Genomic DNA, 25,985 nt, shown 5'->3' on the forward strand with positions numbered 1-25,985 from the left:
TACTGTGATATTATAGTGTTTATTTTTTACATTTTTGGCATAATATTGGCATTACAAGTTATTGCTTTTTTTGCAAGCAAGGTTCTTGAAGTAATTACTGATTGATTCCTTATAACATTAGGTCATAAAGCTAAATACTCCTAAAGCACATATTAGTTTATTCTATAAGTTAATTTTTAAATCAATCATTGCCTTATCATTCAAGTTATTCACAGCATAATAATATTTTTATAAATTAGAACGGAACAGTAATATATTAACAACCAATGGAGCTCATTTGAATTTTTCTGATAGAATTTCCAACAAGCAGTAGTAATGTTGGATAATCTACAAGAAAAACTATAATTGCAATAAGCTCCCAAAGCTTTACCACCAATTGAAAATCATTCACCCATTTATTGCTATCGCTACTGCACAAGAATGAATATTACTATGTTACAACCTGAATTGTTCATCTTCACTTCTGTAAAGGTCATCCTCACATCACTTTTAAAAAACATGGACATTGATTACATATAGGCCTAGGCCTACTAAGTGACTACAGTATCTACATTTTATACAATACATTGCAAAATGTTAATAAAATTGAATATAGTAGCTATTTTTGTTGCATTAATCAATAATTATAGTTTAATTGAAATTTCTAATTTAATGATTCTCGACTTATTATTTTGTTCTAGATGCTCAAAATCCTCCCAAAGAAACTGTTATTACTGTCACAACAATCCCATTGCAGTCGAATCACACGGTCTTTGGCCAACATGATAATGTGAACATTTGAAGAATTCATATTATGAAGGAGATTGATCAATAAACGTTATTCATAATTACAATTTATGCTTCTCTAAATCAAATGTAAAAGATTCTGAATTTATTTGTTGAAAAATGGCTCTAAAATAACAAAGAGTTTTATGTTTGTATAGAAACATATAGTTTTATTTTTTCAAGCCAAACACTAGTATTGTCAAGTCTCAAAAGTTCTTCATCCGCTTATGAAAGATACTATTTTACAATTTAGACTATAATCCACCCTAATTTGATCACAATTTTTTAACAACTTTTGTGGGCCAGTTTTGTAGTACCATTATCTTATCTTTATCCATTCTAGCATAATTCTTCAACAAAATTTCTTCAAATATTTCATCAATTAGTATAGAATTGTTTACAAATTATTCAATATAAAATGTTATCAGTGGATTATTGCACAATCACATTGATTCCCAAAGGGACAGTAAATGTTGATCAACCTATAATCTACTCATAAAACATCGTTTTTCGATTTCTAATTGATCTGATTCATGGTATGCTGCCTATTTCAACTTATCTCCAGTTTCATTGCTGCGCACAAAAATTTGAACTGCTCACAGTAGTAGGTACTACATTGTGCATTTGTTTGACAAATTATGCTACGAGTTAGTTGTTGCGATTTCATCATTAGGCGTTGTAATTGTTGAAATCTCGGTTACTGATGTTGACGATGTACTGCCACTGTCTGTGGCTTCAGCCGAATTGTCTGTTTTGTTGAGTCTCGACTGTCCCCACATCCACAGTTTGCTCAGAGCACTCTCGTCGGTCTTGCTGTCCATCGATGACTCCTCTTTCGGGTCTGGCTTCACATCAACAACCTGCAACATTATACATCGCTTCACAAAACAAATCATTCACTTCAATATAGAAAATGGTGGGTATCCACGTATCCTTACGAATTAAAAGATCTGCAAAACAAATGACAGCTACTAAACCCGTAATTTTGGGTCAATTGACAAAAAATTTGGGCCAAAACAAAAGTGAACGTTTTAGGGTAAAGGCACACGAGGCGATTTTTTCAGTCGGCACGATAGGACAGGAAGCTCTCCGATTGGCTGATAGGGTTGGCGTATGGAGTGTGCTTCTAATCCAATCGGAGAGCTTCCTTTTCTGTCGTGCCGACTGAAAAAACGCCTCGTGTGGCTTGGCCCAATTAAGTTGAGTGAATTGCTCGAAAATGTAAAATAAGTATACCTAGTGGAAGTGAAAGGTGGTGCATCTGGCGGATATTTGGCAAAACCTTTGAGGTGTATTTGAATCGTATAATAAGATTAGGCTAATAGCCTACTGAATTTGAACCAAGAAAGTGGCGCGTAGGGCTGCGGCTTAAGCTACGGTAGTTCATTAATATAAAAAAGAGACAAAATTAACAAATTTTAAGTAAAGTTAATAAATTACAAGGTAAATATGGTTTATTAGTTCATAACCCAATGCCCACTTTAGTAAGTTATTCTTCCCTGTAAACAGTTCTCAAATATTTTAGTGAACTTTCCATAATGTTATGTTTAAAATATGATTTTAAGTTGAAATTTGAAAACAAACGTTATACTCATAGAAGTAAACTGGAAAGATACATATTTTTGAAGTTGACTTACTTTATCAGACTAGCCGAATGCTTAATGTAGTTTAATGGTATGTATGTATGGTAATGTATTTTTGATAATGGTCAATAAATGAAATTAATTATAGAGTTAAATAATGAAATAATGGCTAATTCATTAAATAACCACTAATTTGTCAATGGCTACAATGACATTGAAAGTTACATTGTGAAGAAAAAATATATAAATTTAAGAATGATCGCAATTAATTTCTAGCTGACCCACCTCAAATTTTGGAACAATTGTTGTTGAGCTGGTGTTGGCTCTGAGAGATTCCTGTTTGAGTGTTTCGAGGAAGTTGTCGACGATAGATGGCTGATGTGGGATGTGGAGAGTGGCGGGGGCCGTGGAGCCAAAGCCAGGGCCAGGGCCACCAGTGGTCATGTTGGGTGGACTCTCTTTGTGCAGATAGGCGACCGGCCAGTGCAGGGGGCGGTTCGAGTGCTTGTACGGGTAATAGTGCTCACTGCACGGCCGCCACTGGTCCTTAGCTGAGCTTCCCACGTAACACCTAGTTTCCACAAAATACGTTCACAAACCATAGAGAAAGGATAAGCGTAATTTGTTTGTCTCTGTGGTAGAACATGCTTGATAAAAACATGCATGTCTTCATTTTTACCATGCACATACACATGTTCATCATCAGCGAGATTGATTGATTTTTATTTCGTGCTAGGTCTAGAAAGACCCATTGCACATCAAAACATAGTACAGCAAAGATGACATAATAATATCACAAAAATAATAAGGCTAATGCAAAAATATACGTGTAAATACAAAATTAAATAAAATATATTTTAAAGAATGATAATTGAAAATGAACAAAGAAGGCAAAAGAACTACTGTGTAGCATTAAATACAATTGACATGACAAATACAACAATGAAATCATTGATAGAATGAATAATACCATATAGTAAAAATTAAAAGTAATATCTGGTGAAATGTATATGAAACATTTTGAAAGTGGAACAAAACTCAGCTTAGGATAAACTATTTTATTAAAATGAATAAAATAAAGTTATAATTGAATGCATTGAATTAATAAAGGAATGAAAAGTGAAAAATATGCGATTCATCCAAAATAAAAGAAGAGAAATTTAATGAATTGGAATTAAGCGCTAAGGATTCTTGAGGAAGAGAGTTCTAACACGAAATGAACAATCAACAAGCTACCAATTGAATAGCTTAATAGCCTCTCTCATACTAATTCCATACTGTAATAAAATTTAGTTTCTTGGTACAGTAATACATAACGGTACCATGAACACTCTGAACGCCAACAGCCCCTCTCTGTGTGCCATATTCCTAGGCTATAATAAGCTTACTTTCACATTTTGAATATTATATTTTATAAGTAGTGTGTTCAAATAAAATAAATTAATTATAAAAATAGGATCGTTTGCTTGAGGAAGAATTTCCTCAATTCTTGTTTATTGAAAAAGAGATGAAGGCAAAATCAATGACAATCACTGTAAACGTTCTGTTGGACCGAAAAATAATAGCGGTTTGTATCAAAACTAAGATATTGATAATGTTCTTATATGTGCAGGATTCATTTTTATTTTGGAAATATGTCAATTGGGTCGATAATGGAATATATATATTTATAATACAGCTACTGACATGATCTAGGGATGTAAGATCCTTATTGTTCTGCTACAGCAGGCATGTTGGATTGTATGAACATGAAAAACTATGGCTCGGCTTACAAAGTCCCGTTAGATTTCAATCATGATTAAATGCTTCTTCTTTGGTTAACTGCCGTTGGGCTGGTTGGCAGCAACTCTCCATGCCTCTCTGTCATCCGCCATCCTTTTGAGGTCTCTGTAGTTGGTTGGCACATCTCAGATCCTTCTTCAGTTGTCCCATGTACTCCAGTCTTGGCCTTCCTCGCGCATTAAATGCTCATCGGATGCGAGAACCAATCAGAGAAGCTTTCTTTTCAAAAATAACTTTAAAACTCGTTCTCGTGGCATTCACTATGTAAATCCAAGTATAGATATTGGAATTTCATTTAATTTATCAATCAAGGCACAAACCATATACAATGAGGGGGCTACTGAACCCAAAACTGGCTCTAACGAATTTTGATGGATATAAATTCCCAAAAAAGTAAATGAAATATTTACTTTTACTTTTGAAAACGAAAGTAAATAAATTGATTGTGAGATGCATATACCAGGGATAGCTGAAGCCTTCTGAATATCCACACTGGTGGCCCGATCTACAGCAGTAGTCCCAGTCACCGTCCAGTCCATTCTCCACTGGACAGGTCCACACACCAATGTCTCTGTTCTGCGAGCAAACGGTGCCCGCTCGGCACGGCTGACCTGAGACCGTGAAACGCTGCCATGTGCTTGCCATGCCTCCTCCCACTGCAACACAAATTATGATCATCAGCCAATCAACAAAGTCCAGCTTGTTATTCAACAATCAAATTACATTATTCTCATATTATCCTTGAGAATTAAACTACAATGAGATTTTCTACTACTGTTCATTTATAATATTCCCTATTAAAATACACTTTCATCAAATAAATCACACTGTTTTTGATTGGAGAAAGTCAATGTGGATTGAGTTTGTTAATCAAAAATCATAATTTCACATTTATGCAAAAATGTGTATTATAAGAATGCAAAGAATGTTATAAGATTCTAGAAATAAATGACAGTAGATAATCATTCAATGACTATTCTTAGAGTTTCTTCCCTGTACCTACTACTCATTTATTTATTCATTTATTCTTTTTTTATAATGAAGCACATTTACGTCTAATCTTATAACAAACAAGCTAATTGACAACTGAATACATGAAAAAAAGTCATTTCAAGAATAATTTTACCCAACAGTAATAATTATTTTCATTACCGTAAGATGAAGTATGGTATATGGTATAGGATGCTGTCATACGAAAGCTGTATTTTAGCATGAATCACGAGCAAACGTTTCAATGATTCAATATGAAGCCATCCTCTTTCAAAAAATGGGTTTCATTATTTTGATCAATCATGAGCAAATCAAGTAGGTACGGTAAAACAATAATTTAGAAATAATATTTTTCAATTCTGAATTTTTAGTACTATGGTATTTCTCCGTGATGAATTGATTGATTTTGAATTTTATTTCAATGTATAAGGCAGTCTTACGATTCAGGCTTAGACAATTAGAATTAGAATTTCAATTTTCAATAATATTACATTAAATGAAAATAGCAAGTGCATGACGAATTTACACTGTAAAAATTAAAAAACATTCTGATGCTAAAGCAACAATTAGACTTTAATATCTAATCATCTGTTACTTCTTGAGACTACGGTACTACTGCAATAGACCCTCGATGGAATAAAGGAGTATGGAAAAAATAAGTTTGTAAAAATGAGAGCAGAGTTAGTAAAGGTATAAAGTATGAGAGAGGAAATAGCTAAGCCACTTACTGTAATCTGGACCACTGGGAGCTAAGACGTTGCCCCTTGGAGGTATGTAGCAACGGGCATCGGTGAAGTCCCACGCATACAGCCAATAGCTCTGGTCGGGAGCAAAGTCTATGCCAGGCCTCAGGTCTCTGTGTTCTATATCACTCAGTTCACAGTTATTGCCCCTGAAAAAATGCAGCAGTCACTTATTCTCACAGTAAAAGACTTAGTCTAAAAAATACCCTCAGGTCATATAAATTATGTGAATTGGTTCGGTAATGATTCATGATCCATCATTACGTTTGGTGATATTCGTGGATGTAACAAAGTTTTATTGAATATGTATATTTTAAACTTCAATATTGGGGACCGAGCTTCGCTCTGAAGTACAAAAGCATAAAACTTATATTACGAAAGAAGAAATTATAATAACATTCATAGTTCATGCAGAAATGTTCTATCTAATCACAGTAAATTGACATTAATTCCCAGAGGAATGCAAAAATTTCCCTCACAAAGGCCCGGTTGCACAAAAGCCGGTTAATTTTTAATCCTGATTAATTTCACGTGATCTAAATCAGAGAAGACCATTAGCTTTTTTTTTCCAAGGATGAATGATAATTATCCTTTTAATGTCCTTCAGAGAGTTTTCCCAGGGATGAAACCTAGTGCAATCGAATTTTTATATTATAAACCTACTATGTTCTGAATTTCGTGAGAATCGTTAGAGCCGTTTTCGAGATCCGGTGAAATACAAACATATAAACAGAAATTGCTCGATTAATAGTATAGGATATGACTTATACGATCACCCTACATATCTGTAGAATTTACTGGGTGTGTGTTTACAGATGATTTAAACATTTTTCTAACGAGAATGCATGGATAATTTCTTAGAATCTATTTTATTGACCGAGCGAAGTGAGGTCTAAGATTCAAGTCGATAGTTTGGCATTTCTCTTAATGTTTAAATGTTTGAATGTTTAAATGTTTGTATGTTGCACATTTACAACGAAACGCGGTAATAGATTTTCATGAAATTTTACAGGTATGTTCCTTTTTCAATTGCGCGTCGACGTATATACAACGTTTTTGGAAATTTTGCATTTCAAGGATAATATAAAAGGAAAAAGGAGCCTCCTTCATACGCCAATATTAGAGTAAAATCAGACTATAGAATTATTCATCATAAATCAGCTGACAAGTGATTACACAGATATGTGGAGAAGTCAGTCTATTGCTGTATTTCCATAAGGTCTATAGTTTCAATCAGGTACTTGTGGATGAGAATACTGCGTGAGGTCTACTGTTCACAGAACTACTAGTAGTTTTAATAATCTAAAGAAATGTCTTGTGTCTTTAAAATGTAAAAGGTGTATTTTTTGACCGAGCGAAGTGAGGTCTAAGATTCATGTTGACGGTTTGGCATTTCTCTTAACACTTTATGTTTATATGTTGCGCATTCACGGCGAAACGCGGTAATAGATTTTCATGAAATTTGACAGGTATGTTCCTTTTTAAATCGCACGTCGACGTATATACAAGGTTTTTGGTAATTTTGAATTTCAAGAATAATATAAAAGGAAAAAGGAGCCTCCTTCATACGCCAATATTAGAGTAAAAATCAGACTAGAATAATTATTCATCATAAATCAGCTGTTTAGTGGACTATAATACTAGGCCTACCCGTTCAAAAACATCGAACATCTTGAAAATGTATCTTTCCATCAACGTTAGTAGACAGTTGACTATAATACTACCCGTTCAAAAGCATCGAACATCTTGAAATGTATCTTTCCATCAACGTTGTAGACAGTTGCAGCCAGACCTGATAACAGCGCTCACACTCACATTCCGGGACGACACGTCACGGTACGATAGGACAGAAAGCTCTATGTTTATTTAGGATTTTTTCTAGACATTTTAAATTGATAAATTATTCATTATTTTTCGAGAAAACATAACAACAGATCAATGTAACTTACTGAGCGCGAGGTCTACTGTTCACAGAACTACTAATATAAAAGCTACTCATCACTTATGGATATCCACTTTATTTCTATCACTAAAAGTAGCCCTTGATATTTATAATAATAGAGATATTTATAGTAGGCCTAAGACAAAAGAGATATTCAACTTGTCTCATACTCCTCTCAACTTTGAATCGACTTATATTTCCTATAACTATTACCTATCGACTTAAATTATTATGATTCAAACCTGTAACTGAGTGAGGCACATCTGAACCGCGAAGTATCTCGCGCTCTTGAACACTGAGCTTTGCATTCTAGCTCATTAGGAACCATGAGAGAACTCCTGATTGCGCTTGGCATTAGGCGAGCCGGAGTCGCATATCCAAGGTAGCACACTGCAACATTACAATCAATAAAAAGATATATAAACAGAAGATAGGCAGCGAGACAGTGATTTCTTTGTTGAATATTATAAGAAGGCCCATAAGCTTTATTCCCGATTATTATATCAATAGTATGCAGTAGGGAGGAGATATAATATAACTTCTATTTATAATTTATTCATCAAGCTTTCATTTATTAGGGCGATTGTTGGATAATTTATTATTTCTTGAAAATGGCAATTCATAGATTGACCTAAAAGTTTGATTTGATTTTCAGAATATTGCTATAGACCTCTTATAACAATAACATCAGTAGGGTATTTTCTTATTCTCAATAGAACTACTGATTTCTTTTACAACCTGCCTTGAATAATTGTAGACAATGACATTGAATACTTCACTTTGAAAGTGAATGAAGTATCACTTCAACCACGATAGTAATTAATGATCTGCAGGAAATTTTAAATTTGTAATACAGAGTGACACAGAATAACGGGAACTTTTTAAAACACCATGAAACATTAGTGGGAAGGGCAAAAATGATTTTATTCAAACTAATGTAAAGTTCAAGACTTGCCATTTGAGAATTATTAATAACATCTATCACTTTTTGACAATTAGCCTACTTCTTCAAGATAACATCCTCCTGCGCGAATACAGTACACTCTTGAAATCTGAGTTGAGATTCCTGAACGATTGCTGCAACATTTCAGCTGGGATATTGTTAATTTAATTTTGAATATTGTCTGTTATGATTCAACTACAGTTATTGGTTATTGTGAAAACGTTTGATTTGAGATAGCTTCACAAACAGAACGCAGATGTTGCAGCGATCAATGAGGAATTATTGTCAACACAGATGTCACGAGTGTATTCGTTCAGGAGGAAGCCATCTTAAAGAAGTAATTGTCAATAAGTGATAGATGTTATTAATAATTCTCAAATGACAAGTCTTGAACTTTACATTAGTTTGAGTAAAATCATTTTTGCCCTTCCCACTAATGCTTTATGGCGTTTTAAAAAGTTCCCGTTATTCTGTGTCACTCTGTATTTGCAAACAGGCTATTTGTAATATTTGCTTTGAAATCAGTGATTGTAACAAGTGAAAAACATAGAATCTATTTTCAGTAATAGAGTAACGTAATATATTTTTGCTTGTATTCTATTTTGGCTTGTATAGCCCACATTATGACAGGGTACGTTCCAAGAGCTTGTATGAGCAAGCATCTATTGATAAAATCACTGAAATTATTAATTTATAATCTTTCTGTAAAATAATCAACTCAATCATCCTCGTCTATTAATAATAGATTATCAACCCTTGATGTGCATTGCAAACCTAATATTGCACAAGCTCGTGTGTATTTCGGGATCTCATCATCGCATAGTTAACAAAGTTTGCAGCATAGTTTTGGAATGAACTCAACTCATTCAAAAGCATAGTTTCAATACATGAACTGAATTCTCACTAGACGAAAGTGCTTGGAACTTTGACACATTTAATGTATCTAATATGTTGTTGAATATCACTGAAATAGTTATATTGGGACCCATATTTTTTCATTGTTAACTGTTCATTGTAACACGCAATACTGTATTTCAATCAAGTGAATGACAATGATTGTATCTGCCGGTGTGTTGCGAAGATATTACATCAAAATTATTAAAGTAGTAGATAGTTCAAATAATGAATAATAAGAGTTATAGGCCTCGCTTGAATACCGTATATTAACTAATTGAACACCTCTTCATAGATGATAACTTCGCGAAATATATTCATTGTAGGGCATGATTCATTACAAATTAAATAGGTTACTTTCGATACATTAAGATAAAAGTGAAAAGTATCATTATACAGTACTGGGATGCTGAAACAATCACATTCAATCAACGATATAGGTAGCCTAACACATTACCAATCTGATAGGTAGGCTTTATAACTTTGTATAAAAACTGAACTGATACTAGTGAGTGAATTAATTCTACAGAATTATGTATAGTATGGAAATTCAGAATATTACTATAATAAGTAGTTATAGTTATAATATAATTGAAAACACCATAAATTAATGCGTGTAGGAAGTCCCCAATTAGCCCTTATACAAGTCATCTTGTTACTCTTAACATCTCAAAAAAGATCTACCTGTCGCTAACAAAATAGAAAAAGGAAAAATTTATAATAAAGATATAATAGTGAAGAGGCGCGCATGATGACACCTCAAGAATCAAAATTTTAAACACTTCTAAAAATGGCAATTTTAGATTTTATATTTTTTCGTGATTCTAGGCTACTGTTAATCAATAGTTTCTTAAACAAGTCTGACATATCATAGAAATTCACGATTGATTCCAAATTGTAGATAAATTCATCCTCTACGAGCTCAGTTGCCTAAAATCCATCATGAATCACTTTTCCCTATCATAGAACTGCCAAAACCGTTAATATGAGAAAAATATCAACAATTTCAGGATTTTTTCAACAATCGAATCTTACTTCACGAACATATATTTTCGCCACACTGCACAGAAAGCAGCTGTTTTCCAGTCCCTACGTAGATCTGAAAGACCTTGTTTGCAGACGACGTCAGAAAAGGGTTTCTTTTCCGGGCTAGCCCAGAAAGTTGTCTCTTTCCAGCCGCTTATGGCTGGAAACAACGCGCTAATTATTATTATTAATAAGTCATCCGCTAGATCGGGCGAGTGTCCACTTTCATAATAAGCTGAAGTCGCCATGATTTTAGTTCCAGTTTCGAATCAAACTAATTCGCTTCGCAACCAGTTTTATTCAATTATTTATTGTTGATTAGTGCATTCCGAATTTTCAAAAATGCTTGAAGATGACTGTGGTATTCCAAGTGAAATTTTAAAAGAATCTGAAATCCTGACTGCAAATCTTCTACCACTAAAATCAAGAGATAGGTACGATAGCTTAACGAGTATTCTTTATTTTGTATTCTTTATTTATTTTGTCAGCAATACCTGTAGTGTGGCGAAAAATATCGTTCGCACCACGGGCAAAAATGTTTTTCCAGCTCTCAATCTTTTCATTGATAACACCATAAATTAATGCGTGTGGAAGTCCCCAATCAGCCCTTATACAAGTGTCAGTCATCTTGTTACTCTTAACATCCAAAAAAAATACCTACCAGTCGCTAACAAAATAGAAAAAGGAAACATTTATAATAAAGATATAATAGTAAAGAAGCGCGCATGATGACACCTCAAGAATCAAAATTTTAAACACTCATTACTTTTGACACAATGCTCAGATTTTATCGTACTACACCTTCATTCTTCGTCAAGGCGGTCCAAAATCATGCGTCAAATTCGGTGTCGAAAATTTACTGCTGAGTGTACTTAAGCCCATATTCCAAAGTACGAAAAATGGCCAATTTCTATATTCAAAGCTGCATATCTTGAGAAATTTACTTGTACTTCTGAGAAAATTTATAAATCTAGTGAGAATGTGATACGTTTCCCCTCTTCTCACTCTAATAAATAATACTTTCGATTACAATACCATTCGAAAGTTACAGGAGAATTTAAAAATGGCGATTTTATATTTTATATTTTTTAGTGATTCTAGGCTACTGTTAATCAATAGTTTCTCAAACAAGTCTGACATATCATAGAAAGTCACGATTGATTCCAAATTGTAGATAAATTCATCCTCTATAAGAGCTCAGTTGCCTAAAATCCATCATGAATCACTTTTCCCTATCATAGAACTGCCAAAACCGTCAATATGAGAAAAATATCAACAATTTCAGGATTTTTTCAACAATCGAATCTTACTTCACGAACATATATTTCTCCATAAAACATTCACAGTAAAAGAAAGAGAAGATTCTATTGTACATTTCAAGATCAAGTAATGTTTTTTATAATAACGGGTTACCGAGATACTTTGAATATAGCTTTGAATATAGAAATTGGCCGTTTTTTGTGAGACAATTTGTAGAAAAAATCACATGAACTTATATCAATATGAGGGCAATGTAGTTGGTGATGATGGTTGAAGCTGAAAATAATGTTTTTCACAATACAAGGAGCATTGTTGTCAGGTACCTGGAAATCTATATGAGATAGAGCGCTATACCAGATCTCAGATTGTAGAGCACAAAAATACGCCCCGAGGGATTTTGAATACTACATCAAAATGGTAACAATCGGAAGATATTTTTGATCAAAAACTAAAATTCATCAGAATTGATTTTTATTTAAATTTCACTCATTTTTGAAAAATAACACAGCGACTCATTGGAGATAGAGAGTTCCGAATTTTATTTAGAATTTTATATTCTAAAGAAAGCGATAGCAAATTCCTCTGTTCGATTACTGGATTTGGCAGAAATAGCTGAAAACTGGAAAATGAACCGAAAATCCAAGTTTATTGGGCCACTCTTTATCTCGCACAAGGAAATTTTGCATGAAGAAATTGGTTCTGGACTTCTCATGTATCAAAATATAGTAATATTTTAGAAAATCAGATACTACAATATAATAAATTGTCCTTTTTTATGTCTACATTGACTGGACTATTATTATCAGGTAAGAATACTAGTTGATGATTAAAAAAAATCTCTCCTTTCCAATTTTAATGTGCCAGTTTCTACTTGATTCCCCAATTCATTCAATTCACCTATACATCATATTATACAATACATTCCTAGAAAAAACAACATGTATTTGCCCAAAACTGCTTTAAACCGTAATTGATATCAATGATAGGCAATGATTTTTTGTAATATTGTACGACGTAAAAAATTCTATACAATTCTATTCAATACTAGAAGTTCACTAACTTTTATCTCGACTAGCAGAAGGGTGATCAAAATTGACTGGTGGAAGGTAGGTGTTGGTGGGAGCGGGAGGTGCATAGCTGGGTCCAGTTGGCGGAACGAAGGAGGGGTAGGGCTTGTGATGGACAGGAGGACCATACGTGGACAGAATGGAGTTGGACGATGGTGGGTAGTGAGGATGGGGGGGAGGTGCACTGGTCGGGCCGAATCCTGACGAGGAGAAGCCGGCTCCCGAAGCGAACGTGCCGGACGCCGGAACAGGAGTTGGTCGGTAGGTGGGTGGGGGTGGACGGTAGGGAGGCAGGTAGTTGTCTTTGGGAGGTGGAGGCGGCAGGTAGTTGTCTTTAGGAGGTGGAGGTGGCTTCCAGTGGTAGTGGAAGTGGTGGTGGTGGTGCTTGTGGTGGTGTGGTGGATGGTGAGGGTGTGCCCATTTGTCCACCTCGCAGCCATGCCCATAGCTGCCCCTGTGGTACAGTTCGCAGCTGGGGTCGTCGACAAAGTGCTTGAGTGGGTTGAGCTCGGGCACCGGGAAGTCGGTCATCTGGCAGTTCTCTCTGTCTTGGCCGATTGTCGGCGGTCCGTACCTGCACACACACACACACCACATTCACTCATCAATCATCAATCATACCCCCCAACAACATTAACATAAACCTCACTAAATCTCAATCAATATGAAAACAACGTGTTGTGATTGTTGCTGTACCCAAATAAATAATTTAGTTGCAGTGACAATTTCTTGAATTTATTAAATAAGTTATTAATTGAATGATAAAAAAATATATTTCTAGTGCAAAAAATATTAAATTGCATCTGTATCAAATTTGTGTTTAATGCAATAAAATTTGATTCGTTCAGATTAAAATAAGGTAGAATTGAATTCGAATTCATCTCCAAACCACTGGGTATGGCCGAGAAGGTGACGGAGCGACCAAATTCAATGGAATCGGGTCAGCTAGTGATTTCAACTCACAAAGTACCACCATATTATAGAATAAGCATACATGAATAGAATGTTTGCCGCCTATCATGCTGCCATGATGCTCGGCCACCTTCTTACGTAGCTGCCGTCATAAACAAAGAAATAATAATAACTTGGCCAGAAATACAGACTGGTAAGCGCGCGCACAACGAAAATAAGAGATTGGAAATTTGGAACGCAGCGATAGAATTTTTATTTCAAGTTCAGTCTTTCTATAGTGACCAGATCGGTACTTTCTGTTAGAATATACTCGTGGTTGCTTCCGGTCGGTGTTGTGAAATTAACATGTCAAATTCAGTTCACTTTTCTCACTTGCCATCAGAAATTGAATACTTGAGTGACAGTGATAAAAAAAAGTTAATAGCCGAAGTACTTCAATGCAGCGAAGTGCTGGACGAGACCTACGGTTCGGGAACGGATACAGAGGCATAACCATCTTCACCTGGTGCCAGCAAGAAATCGACTCCATCATCATGGACAAAGAAAATACCAGTATCGAAGAAGCGACAGACGGAGACACCTGGGAAAGTGAAGAAGAAGAAGACTACTATCCTGAAGAAAGCTTCTCTGAAGAAGACCTCCAGTCTGAGCCCGACAACATCTAAGAAATTGTCGTCCAGTAACAGCCAGTAATGGGAGTGCTTTGTCACTCTCTGTGGACAATATTATACGGACTCAGCATGCGCCATTTCTAGTCGATTATGTAGATCCGATCTACAACGAACTCCATTCTCTCAAACAACAACCACAGGACAAATATCACCAAATAATTATATTCTACAGGAAATAGTAGACAAGATTCAGGTACAGGTACAGAGAAACTTCAATGGTATAATATCTTCGCCAGAATTGAAAAATAATCTTTCAGGCCCAGACTTGTTCACGACACGGTTCGATTTGTGGACGATGATGAACAAGAGGCGCTTCTTAGAGTCATTATTTACCAGTGTAGAAATGCAGAAATTTATTCAAGACCGGCAAAAAGAAGACAGCCGCTATAATGTATTTCGCCGCACAAACAGGGACCTTGAATATCTTTTCGACTATTTGTCTGTAGGACAACAGCAGATTATCCACGTTCAAGTGTCCACCCAGAGTTGGAGACATCCTGGTCGATTTACGCATGTACCCACTGGACTCAATCAGGACGCAAGATCCACGAGAGAGATGGAAATCTGCAACCTTTTGCGGAAAGGAAGAAGATGCACCAGTTGGTGCTACAATTGGCTCAGAAAATGACAAAATTGACTCGAGAAGATCCCAACGTAAAGATCCAAAATTATTAGTCCAAGAAATCATAAACTTATCATTGGAACAGCGCCACTCACCGCCAAAACTACTGTTTCGATCAACACACTGGCTGTCGTCGCCATGATACTATTCCACTTTTTTGCGTGATTGTTTGTTAACGGCATCATTGACTGTAGTTCGTGACAGAAATAAAATTACTTTATACATAGATTTTTTGGTGTCCAGTTTTCCAACCTGCATAATATAAAATGTATATGCTTTATGATGAAATGAAAATTTCATTGAGCGAGGAAAAAATGTAATAGACATCCCATGGATGCTGTAGTCAAGTATTATTCATATAATAATATAATGTATACTTTTATACTTACACAACAGCTATATGTGTATGTTTTTATATTATTCACAACATATTCCGGTTTTAAAGCAATTTACAAGTGATTCAATATAATTAAATATCGGTTGTTAAAAAAGGGTACTTAATTTTTTTATTTGTATGTACAGCTATGACTATACTCACAAAACTAGAGTGAAATAGACACAATATTACATAAACAATTCAAAAAATTACAAAATAGAGAATTGATCATTTTTAAAAATTACAATATAAAGAGTAGTATGAGCATACACCATACAAAATACAATATAAAGATGCATCATACATAAGAAAATTGATTTAAAATTGTGAATACCGGTGATGATTTGGAAAGAAATAATTATTACAATCTATTGTTGAGCCAAGTATATATTGAAGATCATGAGATATGCATTTTGATAAAATACTAAAGAGATAGTTTACAAGATTGACTTTAAAAGTAATAGGCCGAAACATATTTATTTTACTGTGTTCGCAATATCGCTATTATATGCAGGCTATTCGTTTCTTGTACTGTGGTACAGTACGGTAATTCTAGCTTGCATCTTTGATTATGGATACAGATAACGATACTGATAACACTTATCCATAATCAAAGCTTGTATCTTGTTAGTTGCTGCTGATCGATCTAGTCCATTATTCTTTAAACTAGCATTATTGCATCAGTCTCTTCTTCTATAATCATTGTTCAACATTACAATGGTTATAGAGAACGTCAAAAGTACGGTATTGTAGAACATATTGTTAGAATTTGAAGAGCACATGCAAAAAGTACCTGTAACTGAACGCTCGACAGGTGAATGTGTTGGAGTTGATGCAGGCCTGTTCGCAGTCGCTGATGGAATTGGCCATCATCGCGTTCTTCGTCATCGTGCTGTCCAGTCTCAATCCACTTCTTACCCTTTCAAAGCAATCTGAGAGGAGAACATATTAGATTTCACATTATCCGTTTGGACTATTAATGCCTAGGAGTTGAATTCTCTGCAATAGACTGTTAAAAAATTATTGCAATCTGCATGCCATTAGAATTTTAATATAGGTAATGTAGGCTACCACTTCTAAGATATCTCTATGAGTGCCATTGGAAAGATAGAGTGAAGAAATTCATTAGATTACATTGGAAAGAATTTTATGCTAAGAATACATGGTTATTGAATAAATGTTATTGTTCTTCCCAAATATAAACAATGAAAAAAAGAAAATTTTTAATGTCACAAAATGATGTTATTCCCCAAATACAGGAGTAAACCCCTGCCCCTGCCTCGATATTATATAGATTAGTGAGATTTAGATAAATAAAGTACCTATATAAATATTCTTTTAAGTAGTAGTACTTTCCCTCCTAAAACATGTAGATTTCAAGAAGTGAATATGAATTGTATATATATATTATGTATATATGTATATATACATAAATGTATATATATAAATGTAAATATATATATATATATTGTAGAGAAGTTGTATGAATTTTATATAAATTCTGATACTATCAAAATTGAATGAAATTAATGCTTTTGTATTATTCAAGCAATCAATGAAATGAGGTTCCAGTTTCACTTTACTCACTCCAATTCATGGCATTAATATAAGCATAGTTTATATCTTCAATGCAATTTAGTTTAGCCTACAAAGAGAGATTGTATCACAATTAGCCATCAGTATGTATTTACTGATTGGCTCAAGATTTATACCAGTATGACATAGTATAATACAAAGTGAACAGTGAGGATATGATTGTGGAATAGAAGCTAATCGCTTTCATAATGCATCTTATTCGAATCTATTCCAGCTCACAACTAGGTATATTTTCGTTAATCCGATTTCTTCGCTTTTTCCAAATGCGTAGCCGAGGTTCTTCATTTGATTGGCGATCCGGAATTTCCAAATCCTTTCACGGACAATCTAATAAACTGACAAAAAAGAAATAAAGAGATTGTCAAAGAAATCCAGAAACAGAGGAAATTGTGGAAATATCAGGAAAGTGGATAGGTGGGTTGTGATGTAGGGCTATCTAAAGATGGTCGAAGGTTAATGGTTGAAGGGTTTCTTATTGGATAGAAGGATAAGGATAATGCATAAGGATGGAGGAAGAGAGGGGAGGAGGCTGAGGGATAGAGGGAGAAGAAGAAGAAGAATGATGAGAAGGAGACGTTCGTAAGGAGAAAGATGAGGATGATAAAAAACAGATGGAATGATGATTTTGTTACTTTTGTTGATGATGTGAGATACACTGTATGTCTTGAGATGAATGTTCCTTCTTGCTCATCCTCCTCACTCCAAGCTAACTGACATGATAATAAATAAAATTACTAGTTATTATTGTTCCGTCTAAGTTGAACAATACATCATTATATTCATTACTGAAAAAATATAGTACATTTGAGACACATGAGCTTTATATGTGTTGTGTATCTGTCATACGCTAAATAAATAAATCATTATATCCTGTATTTCTCATTTAGTTCATTCTTACTTATTAAAAAGTGTTTTACAACTGTGTCGATTATACAATGGAAACATTTTTAGTAGATCATGTACGATATTTGATACGTTTATCAAGAACGACTTCAAAAACGTGTTGAAGATGGATTTTGAATACTTATTGAACTCAGATACAATTTAAAAAATGAAATTAAGTGATCAAGGAGTAAAATCTGTTCGTATGGTACTGTACACTACCTACTGTCCAGGACATGTAAAATAATGCAGTAGTGGAAAATTTGTTACAAGAAAAATATAGTGGATCATCGCACGTTCTTACTCCTCATCAGTAGTAGGCTGTGTGTTCCTTTTGCTGCTTGGAAATCAATGAAAAAGCATATTGAGATCTCGGAAAATCTATTACGTTTTTTATTTTATGATGATAAATGAGATTCTACTTCAATACTTTTTTAATTTTCAGAGTAGGGGACAATGAGGCACCAGTTTCAATTAGCTTACAATTCAATATAGCTTCAAAAATAATCTTCATCTTAAAAACGTCGTGTACTTGTGACATATTACAAGAAAATTTATCTTTTCCAAGTGGATGTTCTTAATTTTCTGGGTAGCTATGAGAGTGATAATATTGTGGTTGGTATGGTGGCCTTGTCAGTTGACAAGAGACATTTATATTTATGATTTTGCTTTTTTTCAATTTTTGAATTTATATTGGACTTGCACTTGTATTGGAAACAATGCTTTTCTATCCAGTATGGATAGTCTTCCCGTATGATGCATCTTGTACCAATCCTAGGGTTACTTGGTACTTACTCATTGTTGTTTTATTTTGGTTGAATTTCTTTATTAGAAGTTATTGAGAGTGGAAGCATTGCTGTACTGATCTGGTACAACTTCTTGAAAAACTCTAAACGGTTTAAGAATCTTGACTTTCATACCTGTCGTCTGAGTTTAGCTGCAGAGGTGTATTCATTCCCTTATTGAACTGAATCTTCTAATAACTAGGTATATTTTCGTTAATCCGATTTCTTCGCTTTTTCCAAATGCGTAGCCGAGGTTCTTCATTTGATTGGCGATCCGGAATTTCCAAATCCTTTCACGGACAATCTAATAAACTGACAAAAAAGAAATAAAGAGATTGTCAAAGAAATCCAGAAACAGAGGAAATTGTGGAAATATCAGGAAAGTGGATAGGTGGGTTGTGATGTAGGGCTATCTAAAGATGGTCGAAGGTTAATGGTTGAAGGGTTTCTTATTGGATAGAAGGATAAGGATAATGCATAAGGATGGAGGAAGAGAGGGGAGGAGGCTGAGGGATAGAGGGAGAAGAAGAAGAAGAATGATGAGAAGGAGACGTTCGTAAGGAGAAAGATGAGGATGATAAAAAACAGATGGAATGATGATTTTGTTACTTTTGTTGATGATGTGAGATACACTGTATGTCTTGAGATGAATGTTCCTTCTTGCTCATCCTCCTCACTCCAAGCTAACTGACATGATAATAAATAAAATTACTAGTTATTATTGTTCCGTCTAAGTTGAACAATACATCATTATATTCATTACTGAAAAAATATAGTACATTTGAGACACATGAGCTTTATATGTGTTGTGTATCTGTCATACGCTAAATAAATAAATCATTATATCCTGTATTTCTCATTTAGTTCATTCTTACTTATTAAAAAGTGTTTTACAACTGTGTCGATTATACAATGGAAACATTTTTAGTAGATCATGTACGATATTTGATACGTTTATCAAGAACGACTTCAAAAACGTGTTGAAGATGGATTTTGAATACTTATTGAACTCAGATACAATTTAAAAAATGAAATTAAGTGATCAAGGAGTAAAATCTGTTCGTATGGTACTGTACACTACCTACTGTCCAGGACATGTAAAATAATGCAGTAGTGGAAAATTTGTTACAAGAAAAATATAGTGGATCATCGCACGTTCTTACTCCTCATCAGTAGTAGGCTGTGTGTTCCTTTTGCTGCTTGGAAATCAATGAAAAAGCATATTGAGATCTCGGAAAATCTATTACGTTTTTTATTTTATGATGATAAATGAGATTCTACTTCAATACTTTTTTAATTTTCAGAGTAGGGGACAATGAGGCACCAGTTTCAATTAGCTTACAATTCAATATAGCTTCAAAAATAATCTTCATCTTAAAAACGTCGTGTACTTGTGACATATTACAAGAAAATTTATCTTTTCCAAGTGGATGTTCTTAATTTTCTGGGTAGCTATGAGAGTGATAATATTGTGGTTGGTATGGTGGCCTTGTCAGTTGACAAGAGACATTTATATTTTATGATTTTGCTTTTTTTCAATTTTTGAATTTATATTGGACTTGCACTTGTATTGGAAACAATGCTTTTCTATCCAGTATGGATAGTCTTCCCGTATGATGCATCTTGTACCAATCCTAGGGTTACTTGGTACTTACTCATTGTTGTTTTATTTTGGTTGAATTTCTTTATTAGAAGTTATTGAGAGTGGAAGCATTGCTGTACTGATCTGGTACAACTTCTTGAAAAACTCTAAACGGTTTAAGAATCTTGACTTTCATACCTGTCGTCTGAGTTTAGCTGCAGAGGTGTATTCATTCCCTTATTGAACTGAATCTTCTAATAATATATATAATATATTTCTAAGATATGATATTCTTGATGTCTAGTGAATCCTGACTAGTCATACTACTCGATTAGGCTATCTAACTGATTTTGATTGGATTGGAACACTATCTGAGAAATGTGGCAATTGGTCTACTATTAATTTCACTATTCTACGCATTACCCTAGGACTGTTGCAGCAGTTTCAGTGTTTAGTGTGGAATATTCAGTTTAGCAACAATTGATCAGTTGACAAGAGACATTTATATTTTATGATTTTGCTTTTTTTCAATTTTTGAATTTATATTGGACTTGCACTTGTATTGGAAACAATGCTTTTCTATTAGTACATAACTATATTGTACAATTCTACAATGACTATTAGTACATAACTGAAGCTTGATGAAATAAGTTTTTTACAGTAGAATTTTGTGATATATTGAGTAAGGTACAAATGGTCGACCACATGATTGAGCTTCAGTTTGATAAAGTTATCAATCAGTTCAGGCTGATAAAGTTATTCTTTATCGGTACTCATCCTATGCTAATAGTATACATTATTAACATCCAAAGAAGAGCGATAATAGAATATGAAAATGGTGGTTTGGAAGAAGATCTTGAATTCAATTCTCTTGAAAAGAGTAACACAGAGCAGCATGTATTATGATGTAAATAATGGTTGGTATGTTTTCAACTTGAATCGCGATTTTTTATCTGGAGATTGAAACAATATGATCACTCATGAACAGGTTTAGTCAGTCTTACTTAAGTAAGATTGTGGGCAATATTTATATGCTACAAGCCAATGAACAGAGGAGAGGACTGCTTGCATTAGTTGCAGAGGTGTCTTGCGTAACGACACTTGGACTGGAAACCGAACGTGTGTGAACCGATGAAATTATTTCAGGGCAAGTGAACACTGGCACTGGTATACTACTGCTGTGCTCAGCTTTGTACAGCGTGCGGTTCGTTCGCACGTATAATTTATTCAGGAAGAAGAATAGGATGGCAGGAAGTTCTGTAAGTGGAGTGAAGTGAGTTGGAAGAAGTCCACCATAACCTATCCTTAGTGGAACCTCCGCGTGCCGTTACACCACCATAAATCAAGACACAATATGAGAATACTGACCTCTAGGCAAGGCCATTGTCTCTTGGCGATAATTGCACTTCTCGGCGAATAACTTTCAGGTAGAACCGTTCTTCCTGTTCATCCGCTAACCTCTGCCAACCCGCAACACGTCAACCAACGGTTGCCACTCGTTTAACATCTATTTAAGATGATTTGAATATGAATGATTTAAAACACTTCAGCTTAAGTATTTATGCTCCATCTGATTGTTATTTATCAACATTCAATTGTGAATATTGACATTCTCATAATTAGCCTATCCATAAACTAGCAATACGGTAGTCTATGAGTTTGTGGAAAATTCTCTTAAGTAATCAATAAATTGAATAAGAGCCGCGACAACACAGTAAAAGTTTTTTCAGCCCGATTGTATATTGGCTGTATGGATAGAATCAAATTGTATCAAGAACTTTTGTTGTCAAATTGCAGGGGTGTCCCCACTAAATTGAAAACCAGCTTCTACTCCCTCATAAATTGAAAACCCTCAAAAAAGGAGGATGTCAATAGTGATTTCAAACACCGCGGACCTTTGATAAGGATGCAGTCTGCGTCCATACCCTCTCCCCTCTGTGGAAGAGATACTGAACTGAACGATGAAGTGATTGGCCAAGTGTTGATTGTTCTATCGGTAAGGAGTTGATTGGTTGAATGTGTGAAAGCACAGGCAATTCGAGTACAACTTTGGTCTGTAGTTCTATCTGTGGTAAAAATTTGTAGTCTTGTAGTTCTATTTGAGTTGATAGTAATATTGCTTTGATAATATTTCTGCTTTTCATAACAATTATAATCTCTGTAGAATCTTTATCAAATCTTTCAAACTGTTTTATCAATAATAATCCATGAAGAGATAGGTATCTGCAACTGCAGATACACTGCCCTGAAAATTGGACTCACATTCGAAATTAAATAGGAACAATCTACTTTTTGGAATAGTGTATGAACCAATATTCGGGGAAGGAACAGTTTTGGGCTGTGCCTATTGGCCCTTCCCCAATTATTTAAATGAATTATGTGCTGTGTATCATCGAATAGAAATCTTTACAGATTCACACTATTCGAATGTGACCAGTAATTGTGCTTGGACCTCTTACTTTTTCTTTCGGTCTAACGTATGTCTTACTTGTTCAATCCTCAATCAAAAAAGAGAAGTAGTTCTGAAACGGAAACTCCTCAAACTCAAATGAATATATATTAATTTGAACTTCATTTTAAGAACTCGCCATTATAGGATTTTCTCCACCACAAAGATCATGCACGAACTATGTTTTCATTGACTTTTTCAATTGCCACTTTTTTCAATATTTTAATTAATTGGAAATACCACTTGGTTGATTTGATAATATTACCAATAATTATTATTTAACGGCAATGATTAGCAACAGGAAGAAATATTAGTTTGGTGCGTTCCCTCACCAAAGTGCTATCTAGACAAGTGTTAGCAACATAGAATGGTAGCCTCGGATAATACCATATTAAATTACTACTTAAACTGGTTAGTGAATTTATGACAAATTTTGAAAAGTAAGAAGCATTTATTTGAAACTATTCCATTACATAAGAACTCTTTGAATACAGAAGTGTTATGTTATTGATTCGAAAAGAAAACAAAAGGCTATCCTGAAGTTTTAGTTGATGGAAAGCTGAGAGCAGCGAGAGTTTTTTAATAATAATTTAGAGTGGTGACTCACCACTGTCACTGCTATGACGTGGCACGCACAGCGGAGGTGCCTTCTCGTTGCGCGTGTAGATGTCGTAGTCCTTGTCGGGAACAAGGTCAGTGTAGATGTCCAGGGTGTGGAATGGCCTTTCTCCCAAATGACAGTTGTCGCCCAGGGCATTCTGCGACTTTGTGTATCTGCAATTTTGTCCCAATTGTTCCCAATGTAAATTTGTTTCTACTATCCCAACAAATTTGCAATATTTATTTTTGATAAGTATTCACACAATGATTGTGATGGGAATCCTTAATTATTTTTCATTCCATATCCAGATAACTTGAATATCGGGTTGTATGAGAAATAATGAGTTTGATCATTCCTGGTTAAGCAACTTCCCCTATTCCTATTGCAATTCCATAAATTTCTGAAATTGAACATGAACTCTACTTCACATAAAAATCACCAAAAAACACATTCGAGAGCCAAATATTGTAAACATCGACGCAAGTCGAAGCATGAATACATGAGAATGACTCAGTCAGAATCTAGGGAAATCAGTAAAGGATACGGTAAATAGGGCATGTACTCTAAAGAGAGAGTTCTTTGTTCATTTATCCAATCAAAAATTGAGATAATTTTCAAGAATGTAGATTTAATAAAATTATTCTGATGGTGTAAATATTTCATCTTTTTAAAGTTATTTGATTAGATAAAAAATTACTCTTAATGAGAATAAAACACAGTAACACTCACTTGTAACTGAATATCTTGCAGAGAAACTTCTTCTCGTTGGCGCATTCGAGCTCGCAGTTGTAGAGTGACGGAGATGTCAGAGAAAGGACGACTACTGACCGATCCAGCCGAAAACCAACCTTAGTCCTTAGGAAACACTCTGAACAATATATGGGTGACAATTAATCAATGCACGTCCAATCTCACAACAACATAAAACTATACACTTTTGATTCTCAGGAAAAATTGATAGTTTCTTGTTTGCCTGTTTCTGTTTCATCAATGCATCACTCAGATTTTGTATGGGAATTTGGAGTCTGGGAGTGTTGGCTGAGAGACGGGACTTGTAGTGTGGGCGTTTCGTTCAATTACTATGATTGGTAGGGTTTGATTGCTCTGGGTTACGAGTGCATTCATGAAAGATGTTATCCATGGAAAGCTTTTATTCGATTTGTTAATCTGAAGCGTGTTAGAGTCCTCTGGTAGATGGACAATAACAGTGGTTGTTAATCTTCCAATGGTTGTTGAAAGCACAATAGTTCCAATGTATTGTTTGTGGATTATTGATTAATATATATTAGTTTTACTACTGTTACATGTTGGCAAAGCTATCAGTGGTTACATATTGAACCAAGTAGAGGTTTTCTGATAAGTGATGATTGATTATGTTATCAGTGCTTGAATGAAATAATATGAAATCAATCTCACATACCTTATCAAACTCATAACTTAGATTACGTATTCGAATAAATAGTTGACAGAGAAAAACATTGAACATAGTTCACTGTTTTTCCTGACATCAATCTTAAACTAAAAATAAATAATAAGAAATAATAGTGATTGATTTGCATGTGATATACTATTGAAATGATTATCATTCTAATATTAAAAGTAGGAAAAGTAATTAGTATTTACGTTTCCTTCTTTTATTGCTCTACAAATGCTGCAAATTGCTAGTTTTGAATGTTTGCAAATTGATAAGAGTGTAGAAAATGAAGTGCATACTACTAAAATAGCCATCAAAAACTGTCTAGGAGCAACACGTACAATACTACTTGAAAAATTTTAGATTGAAAGTAGAATTGAGTAAATAGGAAGAACTTTGTTTTTTCTCATTCGAGCTGCTGGATTTTGATGGTGAGGTATTCCGTTTGAACAATCCATGAAGTCAGTCCCTAGTCCCTAAAATCAATCAAAAATGGTTCTATAGATGTTACACTAGAGATACGAAAAAGTATCATAAAGAGGTAGGAATAGCATTTCTAAAAAGTTTTTCCTTGCAGCCGTGAGGAACAAAATTGAAGAGAGAAGGAAGAAAAATACTGTAATCAGAAATTAAAGAAGTTTGGATAGCTACTGCTCGAATATTACGAAAAATATGAATTAGAAATTCAATGTAGGATGCATAGTTTTCAAAGTGTTTCCCAATGTACCTAGAATACATGTATCTATTCTAGGTACCTTGGTGTTTCCTATAGTCAACCGCAAAAAAATAGTCCAATGGAATAGATGATGAGTGCAACGTTACCAAATAAGAGTTGATCAACGTTGCCCACAGCTGATAATAAATGAGAATTAATAATACTTTTTAAATACACCTGTCGAATTGGCAACGTCTATTGATGAGGGGGGGAGGAGGTACTCAGCCGTTCCAATTTCAATCGAACTATTTTTGTACGGTCGACTTTAGTAAGGAGTGATGAAGAGAAACGAGGATAAATGGAAATGGAACCAGAAAAAGGAGAACAAGATTATTGAACGTATTGTTGATAGACAGTTGGTGGTGGTGTGGTTGCATGGTGGTGT

The 25,985-nt window shown here is 34.5% G+C and overlaps 1 protein-coding gene across 8 annotated transcripts in view; it reads right to left on the reverse strand.

Moving 5' to 3' along the window:
* Nucleotides 1-25,985, reverse strand: part of LOC111052953 — a 171,641-nt gene continuing 145,656 nt past the window's right edge. For all 8 annotated transcript variants that reach the window (XM_039443085.1, XM_039443086.1, XM_039443107.1 and 5 more), the window contains 9 exons: nucleotides 24,201-24,339; nucleotides 23,478-23,644; nucleotides 16,370-16,508; nucleotides 12,989-13,569; nucleotides 8,048-8,195; nucleotides 5,849-6,012; nucleotides 4,591-4,786; nucleotides 2,634-2,919; nucleotides 1-1,625 (listed from right to left, as the gene is read on the reverse strand). In XM_039443085.1, the coding sequence (XP_039299019.1) occupies nucleotides 1,407-1,625; nucleotides 2,634-2,919; nucleotides 4,591-4,786; nucleotides 5,849-6,012; nucleotides 8,048-8,195; nucleotides 12,989-13,569; nucleotides 16,370-16,508; nucleotides 23,478-23,644; nucleotides 24,201-24,339 (2,039 nt within the window). In that variant the 3' untranslated portion in view covers nucleotides 1-1,406. The remainder of the gene's footprint in view (nucleotides 1,626-2,633; nucleotides 2,920-4,590; nucleotides 4,787-5,848; nucleotides 6,013-8,047; nucleotides 8,196-12,988; nucleotides 13,570-16,369; nucleotides 16,509-23,477; nucleotides 23,645-24,200; nucleotides 24,340-25,985) is intronic.

This window comes from Nilaparvata lugens, chromosome 1 (assembly GCF_014356525.2).
Source record: "Nilaparvata lugens isolate BPH chromosome 1, ASM1435652v1, whole genome shotgun sequence".
Classification (NCBI taxonomy): domain Eukaryota; kingdom Metazoa; phylum Arthropoda; class Insecta; order Hemiptera; family Delphacidae; genus Nilaparvata; species Nilaparvata lugens.